Source organism: Melozone crissalis, unplaced genomic scaffold (genome assembly GCF_028551555.1).
Source record: "Melozone crissalis strain CALT ecotype California unplaced genomic scaffold, PUWL_Pcris_2 ptg000057l_1, whole genome shotgun sequence".
Taxonomy (NCBI): Eukaryota; Metazoa; Chordata; class Aves; order Passeriformes; family Passerellidae; genus Melozone; species Melozone crissalis.
The window spans coordinates 9,021,931-9,033,077 of record NW_026535835.1 but is presented as its reverse complement, the minus strand read 5'-3'; the positions used below and the strand labels follow the sequence as shown (position 1 = coordinate 9,033,077).

Genomic DNA, 11,147 nt, shown 5'->3' with positions numbered 1-11,147 from the left:
TATCCTCACCCCAAAATCAATGTCACAAGCCACATTCTAGGGAAGCTGAAAAACAAATTCATTCAGAAGATGCCGTTTGAGCAGATAAAAGTCACCACAGCCATGACTAAGCCACCCAATCTGCATCACACTTGCGAACCGAGACACATTTCCCGACACATTTCCCTTGGGCAGCAGCGCTGCCTCACGTCCTTTTTGTCCTCCTAATGGGGCTGGAGCCCTGGAGCAGGTTTGTTTGGGCACAGCGAGGACAAGCAGGCAGGAGCGGCAGCGAGGTTTGACCGGAATAACAAAACACCCCGCGCTGGGATGGCAGCGAGCGGCACCCGAGGGCTGCAGGCTGCGGGATTTGCATGCGGGTCACTCCTCCCGGCTGGGGCCGTGACTGGCTGCGAGTCGGGAACTCCGGCATCCACACCACAATGAACCTACAGACAGCACCGTCACTGGCTTGTGGTGCTGGAGGAGCTCAGAGGCAGAACGGGCTGGATTCACCTTTCCCCAAGGAGCCTCGGTGCTGGAGATGCTGGGAGTGATGCAGGATAACCCCATGAGGCTCCTGCTGCTCCCACACACGGATATCCAGCATTTACCTGTGCCCTGCAGCACCCGGGGGTGCTCTGCTCTATCCATGCACTAAAACACCCAGTGCCCCTTCCTGATCCACCCCAGGGATCCTTCAAAACCACCTGAAATCCAGCATTTACCTGTGTCCTGCAGCACCCAGGGGTGCTCTGCTCCAATCATGCACTAAAACACCCAGTGCACCTGCCTGATCCACCCCAGGGATCCTTCAAAACCACAGAGCACTCTGTCCTGGGTTGGTTCATTTTTAGCATCCCACTCTGCAGGAGCTGCAGCCACTGAGAGACCACCCCCAACCCACAGTTGTGCAATTCACAGAATTCACAGAGGGAAGGAAACAGGACAGCAGTGCTGGAGATGGCTCTGGGGCTCCTTCCCAGCTGCACCACCCTGCTTCAAATTAGTCCTCAGTTGTGAGCCAGCATTTCTGATCACAAGGGCAACACATCAAGGAAGGAATTAGCAAATTCCAGGTTGCTTGTCTGAGTGCAGAGAAGGATGCTTTCATCTGGTAGCAGCTCCACAGAACACAGACATCACTGCCCTGAGCTTTTTTAACACCTTTCATCCTCAAAAGCACTAATGGACTTACAGCAAGCCCTTCTCTGCCATACCACACCACCAAAATGCAGCCCTGAGGTAGAAACATCACCTGAATAACTCCTGGGCTGAGCCAAAAAAAAGGCAGAACAAGGCTGCTTTTCCTACTTTTCATGCAGAACAATGAATGAAGTTCATTTTCTTCCTACTCATTCAAAGATTTTTCTTGTCTCTCTCTCTCTCTCCCCAGGCTATAAACTTGCACATGGAAATTAAATTACAGATCTGGGAAAATATTCAAGAGATCATCTGAGTTGAACAGGACAGGAACATGTGGCTCCAAGGACCCAGGGAACACAACACACACTCCACTTGCATGGGTAAGCAGGACACAGCCCCAAGTAAGAGTTTTCACATGGATTTTAAGGCCTCCCTTATCTAAATCAGCTCCCAAAGGTAGGAATTCTGACAGCATCCTGCTCACCTCAGAGCTATCTACTGCATTCCAGGTGTTCTTACCATATCCTTCCTTCCCTCCCTCCATCACACTCAGCATTTCATTAGACAGGTAAACCTTCCTCAGAGGACTGGCACACTTCCCAGTCCTTATCACCACTGTCCTCCATTGGGATTTATAACAAAATTAATGGTGGCATCAGCTGGGCTTTTAAAGGAGAAAGTGTCAGAGGGCTCTGCAGGAGCCATTATTAACACCATCAACCCAAATTTGCATCTGCAATTGCCCAAATTAGCTCATTAAAGCTCCCATCCCAGCGTGGCAGAGCAGGGAGGTCACGAGCTCCTGCAGCTCCTGCCAGGCAGAGGCAGCTCGGGAGGGAAGGGCAGCAGCTCTTCCTTCCTTCCTTCCCCAGAGCCTGAGCAGGCTCTGACTGCAGCCAGGCCCGGGAAATGCTGCATTCAAATCAAACTGGGAGGAGGAGTGGCAGGAATTGCTAAGGAACACAGCTGGAGCAGGGCCAGCTCTTGGAATGCATGGAGCCTGCTGCTGTATGAATGGTAAAAATAGCAGCAGATGCTTAGATAAGAAAATACAATTTGGTTTACATGCAAAGGCATCACAGAGCATGGCTCAAAAATCTACCTGCTATCAGATCACAGGAAGATTAAACCTGAGAGCTTATTTTGGTGTGAACTTTGTTACAAGGCCCTTTCTTTCTTCAAGAGGTCTCACTTGCCTTTGGAAAACCTTTCTGCTCAGCATTAGAAAGGTAAGTTCTAATCAGGCCTTATGTCACAGCAGCAGAGTGTGAAGGGATGACATGAGCATGGTCAAAGGGCACAGTGATTGCTTTGGTTTGGAAATCAGTGGGCAAGGTACACTGATATTTTAGGTACACCTACACACATGCACAGCCAGGCCTAGTTCCCACAGGCAGGATCGTGTCCCTGAGCTCTGATACATCCCTGCCTCCAACACAAAACACTCCATGGGTTGACAGGGCACAGTGACCCTGAGCAGAATTCCAGGGGAGGAGCAGAGAATGATTCTTCACTCAGGAGGAGCCACTTGCAACCAGGAGCTGCTGCTTGCAGCAAGTCAGACTTGGGGACAGAGCTGAACTTCCAAGGCTGGATCATTTCCTTTAGCACAAGCACCCCAAAAAACCTGGAAACCAGGCAGGCTTCTTGGCTGTTACCAGTGACCTGCTCCTCTTCTCCCCAAGGGCAGACTGATCAGCTGGTTTTAAACCACCCTGTCCCACATTTACCTCAGGGAATTACAAAAGGTTTTGCAGATGGATGCAACCTGGCCTTCACTGTCAGCAGGAACCAGCTGGAGGGAGCACCTAATGAAAGAGCAGCTATGGGATACTGAGCTCTTCCCAAAAGATCCCACAGAGATAGATCCCTGCTGGCTTGGCTAGCAGGAGATACTCACAGGAACTGCTGATTGTCTTCTCAGTCATATTAAAGATTTAACCCTTTGTTCCAGCCTTTGGCTCACATGAACACTTGCAGACAAACAAAAGGCCATTACTGCACCATCTTAATCCTCCAAAGCAGGGATAAAGTCCTAAAATGCATCTTCTGCAGCTGGGAAGCATCTGAGACCCAAACTCCTGTTCTGAGTTGTAGTAATTACTGCATATGAGGGCTATAGAGAATGTTTTGACCTTCATGCTAACCCACTGCAACTAAATCTGACAGTATCATTTCTACTCCTTATTAATCACATCTTGATTTTTCTCTGTTTCGTAAGCATCCTGGAAATAAACACTTAGGCCAGGTCTATTCACCTCATGGTGGCTGGAAGCCTGAACTGATAAAAGGGCTCATAAGCAAACTTACAAATACCCAGCTGACAGTGTGAATCCCCCTCACCCACTGGGCAAGAAAATGCATTTGAGAAATTCCAGAAGGAGCCAGCCCTGTGCAATGGCAGTATTGCTATTTTCTGTGTCTGTCCCAGCCTTGCTGTCAGCACATATCCAGGGCAAGGGACAAGTGGCACACAGAATTCCTGCTCCATTCTTCCCCACCCTATCCTTCCTCCCCCTGAGCCAGTGGTGGATGGGAAATGGACACTCTCTCTCCTGTTCAGAGTCTCATTTTCCCATTCCCAAGAGCTCCTGAAATTTGAAAACTCAGCACAGCTCCAGCAGTCATTTGAAGTCCAGGCCTGTTGCACCCTGAACAGATTAGCCAAGGAGTGATCTGCTGTGGATGCAGAGGATCACTGGCAGATAATGCTCAGCACAGCCCACAGGGAAATGGGGCTGTGTGGAAAGGCAAAACCTTACTGGAATAATGAGAAGTCCCAAGTCCTCATTCTCAGAAGATCTTTGTCCCAGACATTGTGACATTGTGCAGCCAAGCACAATTCTGCAATGGATTGATGTGCTGAATTTTCCCATTTTTCTCTCTCTCTGGAGGCCACACAAGGACAACCCTCTGTGTTCCTACTAAAACCCTCTTCTCCACAGGATTCTTCACAGAGCAGGAAAGGGCACGAGCAATCTCCACCCTCTGCTTGCCCCTTTCAGGACAATGGCTACTGTGAGGCTGAAATTCCAATAAAAAGCCACTTGAGATGGAGGCAGATGAGATATCCCTCCTGTGATGTTCAGAGGAAATCATCCTACAATGCACAGCTCTTAATAAGAACTAAAATTAAAATTTCCTTAAATAAATATAAGGAAAGAGTCCATGAGGGAGAGTTGCCAACGGGAACACGGAGCCGGGTTTGGGTCAATCTCTTCATCCATCACCGTGGAGATGTCCCAGGACTGTGCTGAGGGCAGGACCAGCTCCATGTCACTGCTCCTATCGACGCCATCTGCAGAGGGAAAGAGCTGCTGTGTCCCTGTGGTGGGGCACAGCTCTGCCCAGCAGGCACCAGGCAAGAGCAGAACCACAGGGACTGGGGTCACCAGCCACAGGCAAAAGGCAGCCAGCTCCCAGGAATTTGTCTGCATAACTGGGAGAGGGAAGAAGGTCAGAAAGGAAGACCTGACCAGCTGGTGCAACTGTTCCTTTCCCTCTCCAGGAGTCAAAATATTTGAGTCAAATTTCATCCTGAGTCAAATTCCAGGCCCCTTGGCTGGAGGGGCTCTGCTTTCTAGTTATCTCCCAGCCCTGAGAGAGGTCAGGTGTCTCTCCCAGCTGGGATGTGACACAGTGCTCTCTGAAGGAGATCATGCTCAAACCATGCAGGTCTCTGCAAGGGCACTGTGGCTCTGAGGGACACAGGGAGTAGCTGCAACACCCTCATGGACAAACAGGTTACTCACATCCGCAAACACTTGTCCTTCCCTCCGCTGGCCACCCTCTGTCCGTCCGGGCTCCAATCCGCTGCATACACCTGGTGAGATGGAAATCAGTCACCTGTGCTGGGAGGAGGGGTCACTGCTGCCTCCCAAAGCCCCCAGCCCCAGGAGGCAGCTCACCTCGTCTGCATGGCCGGGCAGATCGATGGCCAGCTTCTTTGTCTTGGCGTCCCAGACCTTGAGGGTGCTGTCGCTGCTGCCGCTCACCAGCAAGCGGCTGTCGGCTGACCAGGAGATCTGGTACACGGCCGAGACGTGGCCCCGCAGCGACGTCAGGTACCTGGGGACAAGGACAGGCTGTCAGAGCAGCAGGCTTTGTTCCTAACCTGCCCTTGCATTCATGTTTCTTCTCCACCAGCACAATCACAGGATGCCCAGCACACTCCAAGCAGTCAATCGCTAGACAGACTCCATCCAAAAGCTCTCCCAAGTGGGCTCAGAACCTTCTAGAGGATGTCTCCCCATCCCCACCTTTATCCAGCAGGCAACACTTCAGCCCTCAGGTGTGAAGTAACCTGCACAGGTGTGTCCTTCCCTCTCTGGCTGAGCAGCCCAGATTTAACAGGACCTTTAAAATCACTGACATGAAAGCCAAGCTCATGAGCATTAAGGTTGGTTTGCTGCCTCCAAGAGCTCACTAGTACTGCAGCTGAAAGTTAAAAGCTGGATTACAGGAGCATCCAAACACCAACAGCACTACTTGTAACTACAAGAATTTGCATCATCCAGAACAAGCTGTTCTCTGGCACAAGAACTGTTTAAACTGGGTCAGTCTCCAGTTCCCAACACACACATCTTCAGGAGATCACTGGAGTGGAACATCCCATCCCACCACAGCTGCGCCCGCCCCGGAGAACTGACCCTGCAGCAACAGGGTGTGCAAACAGGTGCCAGGCAGTGCTGTGGCTGAGTCACAGTGGGGCTGCACACTCAGAGCCAAGCACAGACACCCTGACACAAGAAAAGCCAGACAAGAGACTTCCCAAGGGCAGAAAAACGCAGAGGCAGCAGAGTGACTTTGTATGAGCTGAGGCCATAGAGATGCTGAACACGCCAGGGAGCTGCTGGCAATGCACTGGGGCCCAGCCCTGTGTGCCCTGAGCATTACACACAGACTCCATAGCAGCACCACCTCTAACAGAACAAACCAACTCACTTTCCTGTCCTACCATCCCAGAGCTTTATGGACTTGTCAAAGGAGGCACTAGCGATGGTTCGGGTGTCTGGTGAGAACAGGACTTGGTTGATCAGTGCCTGGTGGCCTGTCATCCTCTCCAGTGGCTTCTTGTCTTCTGCTGGTCTCCAAAGAAACAGGGTGAAATCATCTGACCCTGAGACAAGCCTTTCTGGTTCCTGGCCCTGAAAAAGAGATGAAAGAGCCCAAGTTTTGAACAAGCCAGGTGTGGAGAGCTTGAAAGCACAGCAGTGTTGGGTGTCCACTGCTTTCACCAGTGACAGCAGGGACAAAAGGGACTTACCCGGACTTGGTTGTACCTCTGCAGTGCCCTCTCTTTCAGTTCTGACACTGAAAAAGGGAAAAGGAGGGTGAAAGAGATATTTGCAATCCTTAGATGAAAAGAAATTTTATAACCCTGTCATGCCAAGTCCAGTCCTGGCTCTGCAGGTTTAGCAGGAGCATTTGTGACCGCTCAATTTGCCAAAGTGACCTCCCCATCCCCCAGACTTCTCCACCCTGGCACGGGCAAGAAAAATCTTGACTTCCAGCATGACCAGCCCTCCCCCAGCCTCCAAGGTGGGTGCTGCACTCACAGGAGCCTTTGACATCCTGGGGGTTGATGGTGGCCTCGGCCGGCTCGAAGGCGCCGGTGCGGAGAACGTAGTCGGTGCTCAGGGCCATGGTGTTCACCCAGTGAGCGTGGCCCTGCAGCGTGCGGCACAGCACACCCTGGGGACAGAGCCACCCTCAGACAGGGACAGGACACAGCCACCAGGCTGCAGGGACACCCCACACTTTCCAAACCAGCTGCAGGCAGGTTCAGTAAGCAGGGAAGACAGAACGCTGTTGAGCTTCAGGAATCAGTTTCCCTTGCACAACACCCACCAGCTCAGGTTGCTGCAGGGATGTTTCCAGCTTTTAGACCCATTTAATGCTCTTTAGGATGAAAACATCTCACAACAGACACCCCTTGCAAATGGTGCCAAGCAACAGGTCTGACAGGTCAGGAAGATAGAGCAGCTCTGTTTTTCAGGGCACAAGCTGTGCCAGGAAGAGCAAACAAAGCTACCCCACAGTGTGCCCAGCAGCCCAAGGGCAGTCCCTCACTTACATCCTGGCTCCTCCAGACTTTGATGGTCCTGTCCTGGGAGGAGGAGTAGAGCAAGCCATCGCCCCCCCATTTCACACAGGTCACAGACTGCGTGTGGCTCGTGAGGATTTTGTCACACCTGCCCATCAGCGTGTCCCAGATGCGGATGCTGCAGTCCTTGGAGGCACTGGCCAGGTAACGGCACTCTGGGTTTCTGGCAAAGAGATCAAATCCATTTGTGCAGCTCCCCTGAGCTCCCTCCCACCAGCCCCAGAGGATCTGAGGGTCCAGCAGGCAATAAAATGCAACTTTCTTTTGCCTAAGATCAGAGAGAGGCCAATCAGGGGCAGAGCACTGACCTACAGGGAACAAGGTCTCACAAGGCAGGGGAGAGGCAGACAAATGCCTCCTCCAAACCAACTCCTGGGCTGCACATTGGAGAAATCAGTCCAGGGTAAACCTGGCAGCTGAGGCCTAGGCAGTGACTTTGCTTGCACAGCTTTAACCCACTGGCTAGTGAGGTCACCACAAACTGGCACCTTCCCTGGGCACAGGCTGGAGAGAGCCCTGGGCAGGGGATCAGCCTCACACAGAGAGCACAGATCCATGGCATTGGGAATGTGTTGGATGTTCCCCTGCCTCTGCCATGCTTCATCTCCAGCCTGTGGATAGAGATGAAAGGAACACTGTCCATCCACATCCATTGTGGCTCAGGGGACAAACTGAACACATCTGGCCACAACCCAGCAAGGACAGGGCAGCCACAGCCCTCTGTCCTTTGCACATCTTTATCACTCTGCATGGTGGCACCAGCAGTGAGGAAGAACACAGCCCCTCCCATTGCACTGGAACTGGCTGAAGAAGGAGAATTGCAGTCCTGGCAGGGTCATATCTCTCCTCCCCATTTCCTCATCTTCCTTACAATCATTTTTTTGCTAATCCAGTTAATTGTCTGCAAATAGCTGGAGCTTCCTACTGGCAAATTCAATTTGCAGGGCTCTGCTCTGAAGGGGCCCTTTTTCTTTCTTTTTTTATTTCTGTAACATCTTGGATTAATGGCTACAACTGTCCCCTACCACCCACCTCTCCCAGAGGGAGCTTTAGCTGATCGAAGGGATAAGGGGATTGTACAGTTAATCATCCCTGATGATAAACAAACAGCGTGACAGAGGCCAGCAGGATCAGGAGAGCAGAAGGGAGAGCTCTGCCCTTGGGCACCACCAGGCTTCCCTGCTCCCACCTCAGCACATCAGGGTTTGTCCAGCACCACAGAAGCAGGTGTGTCTTTATTCCCAGGGGAAAAGAGACACAGCCTGGCAGTGATTCCCCAGCATCCCCAGGGTCTGTGAGCAGCAGCTGGGCCCCCAGCTCACCTTGAGAGCTGTTCTATGTGGGCTTTTTCCCGTAACAGGAGCAATGCCCTTCAGGTCAGGCTGCTCTTTTCCACAGGAGCAGAGGGGAAGGGCTGAGCTGGCCCTTCACTCACCTGTGGAGCGGTTCCCAGCACAGCCACGTGATCCATTTGGAGTGGCCAGAGAGCACCCGGCCGATCTGGCTGCCAGTGGCCGGGTCCCAGAGGAAGATCTGGGCAAGAGAGGAAGCACCAGGGTCACGTCAGGCCACAGACATCATGTGAATCCCACAGACGTTGGAGCTCCATTTAGAAAGCAGAGGTGTCCTTGGGATCGTGTTTGCACTCGCAGGCAGCAGCAGGGGAAGGGGGCTGGATGCCTTTCCAAATCCCTGCAGCAATCACCTGACACCCAAAAGAATGAGACCTGATTGCCCTCCTGCCTGCCTACAGCACTGCTGCTACAAAGTTATTTGACTCAACTCAAAAAAGATACAGTCCCCCAAGAGCCACCCCGTGCCAGAAGCTCAGGGAGTGTTTGCAGAGCACAGTGAAAACCACAGTTAAACGCTGCTGATTATCGGATGCTGTGGGTGGGACACATGCTGGTTTTCTCTTGTTGATTCTCTCTCTACATAAATGTTCATCTTAAGAGCCAAGGCATTAGTCATCTCCTACTTAAGAACCGAGGAGAAATAGGGAAAAGGAGGACAAGCAGCTCTCTGGGTTCAATTAAAGGCAGAGCAGCCCCAAACCACGGCTGAACCACCCTGGCCCAGGACATTTCCTTGGGATTGGCATCACAACTTTGGCAGCTCTGTGAGTGCTGTCATTGCTCCCAGACCATTCAAAGGTTAGAGAGATCAACTGCCCCTCAGGAACTCAGCTCCCATTTAACCACACATTTCTGCACTTCAGGCACACGAATTTTGCCTCACAGGAGGGCTGAACTCCTTTCACATTTGTGCAAGAGGGAATTTGGCTGTGTCTGTGTGGGAACGCTGTGACCAGGCTGCTGCAGCACGGCTGGATCACACCAACATCAGCCCTGACCCATCCTCACTCCAGACACCTCCCTCGTGATGGAGCTGCCTGCCAAGGACCACATCCAGAGCCTGGACTCTTTCCTGGACAAAGGGAAAAGCGTCTGCCACGAGACAGCAGGACTCAGCAGCAAGAGCTCCCCAAGGTGACAATGCCAGAGCACTGCCTGGCACAGAGAGGCTTCTTGCAATACTGGGACACATCCACACACAGAGCTCCTCTGGAGATGGAGAATCCTGCTCCAAACAATGGGAAACACCCCTAAAGAAACAAGAAACACCCCTAATCCCCCCAGCCCCATGCTGACGGAGCCCAGGTGTACCTGGCTGTTCTTGCAGCCCGAGGCCAGTTTCTTGCCATCAGGTGACCAAGCAATGCTGAGCACCCAGTGCCGGTGACCTGGCAGAGAGAGCAGAGAGGGTGTGAGTGGAGAGCTGGGACTGTCCCTGGTGTCCCAGCAGGAAGCCACTCTGTGCTCCTCCTGGCCAGCCCCTCTTTCTCCACTCTGCCAAAGAGAGTTACTCCATCCCAGCTCAGACAGCAGCAGGCTCTGCCCTGCTCGTCCCCCAGGCACACAGGGGTCTGTGAGGGAGGGGGGTCACACGTTGCCCTCCTGGCACTCCCCACCTTTGGCCGTGAACTGTGGCGTTTCCGTGCTCAGGTCCCAGAAGCGGACAGTGGTGTCTCCAGAGCCGCTCGCCAGGTACCTGGGAGAGGGGGAACAGCTCAGCACAGTGTCCCCAGGACAGGACAATGGCAGCTGCCGCCTTGCCCTTATCCCCGCCTGCAGCCACAGCCTCGTACTTTCCCGTGGGGCTGAAAGCCACCGAGATGACGGCCTCGGTGTGTCCCTCCAGGGAGCTGGTGCAGCGTGTGACCGCCCGCACCCTGAACACCGCCTGCGGCTGGTAGATGATGTCCAGGACCTTCTCTGTCTCCACGCTCTGCCCTGCCAGGGTCTTCTCCAGCGACGCCACGATCTCGGCATCGTGCACGAAGAAGGCCAGAGGCACCGGCTCATCCTGCGGGAGGGAAGGCAGGTGAGGTAGCGAGGGCGGCGCCGGTCGGGCTGGGGGTGCCGGGGAGCTCGGGAGGGTCTCACCTTCTGCAGGAGGGCGTTGCAGACCAGCTGCAGCTTGTCCGGGGTGATGGTGACCGGCACGTCGAAGGGGGAGCCCAGGCACTCCCCTGCCTCATCGCGGAACTGGATCAGGAGCCGCTGCACATCCTCCTCGTCCGGCGACATGTTCTGCGGGACAGCGGGCTCAGCTCCGGGAACCCCAGCGGGCGGCGGGCACAGCTCCCACCCCGGCAGCGATCCCCGCCCGGGGACAGGGAACCTCTGAACCTCTACAGGGGGACCCCGCGTGGGGCCCGCGGGAGGGAGAAACAGCCCGCACCGAGCAGGAGCCGCGCGGGGGAACCCCAGGAGAGGGCGAGGAGCCCCCGGAGCGCCGCCGCACTCCCACCCCTGCAGCTTCCCGGTGCTGCCCATCCCGGCTATCCCGGCCACCCCGGTCCCGCTCACCGCGGCCATGTGCGCGCCCGCCCCACGTGCGCCGGAAGCGGGCG

The 11,147-nt window shown here is 53.9% G+C and overlaps 1 protein-coding gene across 1 annotated transcript; it reads right to left on the bottom strand.

The window, feature by feature from the left end:
* Nucleotides 1-4,183: 4,183 nt before the first annotated feature.
* Nucleotides 4,184-11,124, bottom strand: NLE1 (notchless homolog 1). Its single transcript, XM_054287144.1, has 13 exons — nucleotides 11,104-11,124; nucleotides 10,678-10,824; nucleotides 10,380-10,597; nucleotides 10,203-10,282; nucleotides 9,898-9,974; nucleotides 8,667-8,764; nucleotides 7,202-7,394; nucleotides 6,684-6,819; nucleotides 6,392-6,438; nucleotides 6,070-6,272; nucleotides 5,034-5,193; nucleotides 4,878-4,948; nucleotides 4,184-4,423 (listed from the first exon to the last, which is right to left on the bottom strand). Exons 1-13 carry the CDS (start codon nucleotides 11,110-11,112, stop codon nucleotides 4,411-4,413), a joined length of 1,452 nt encoding a protein of 483 aa, XP_054143119.1. The 5' UTR covers nucleotides 11,113-11,124; the 3' UTR covers nucleotides 4,184-4,410.
* Nucleotides 11,125-11,147: the final 23 nt, after the last annotated feature.

Bases quoted from the DNA above. Each gene is read 5' to 3' on its own strand.
- NLE1 (XM_054287144.1), bottom strand. The intron at 9,975-10,202 runs GTGGGGAGTGCC...TCTCTCTGCCAG, and splicing joins GCCACAGTTCACGGCCAAAG to GTCACCGGCACTGGGTGCTC. The intron at 6,273-6,391 runs GTAAGTCCCTTT...TCTCTTTTTCAG, and splicing joins AGAGGTACAACCAAGTCCGG to GGCCAGGAACCAGAAAGGCT.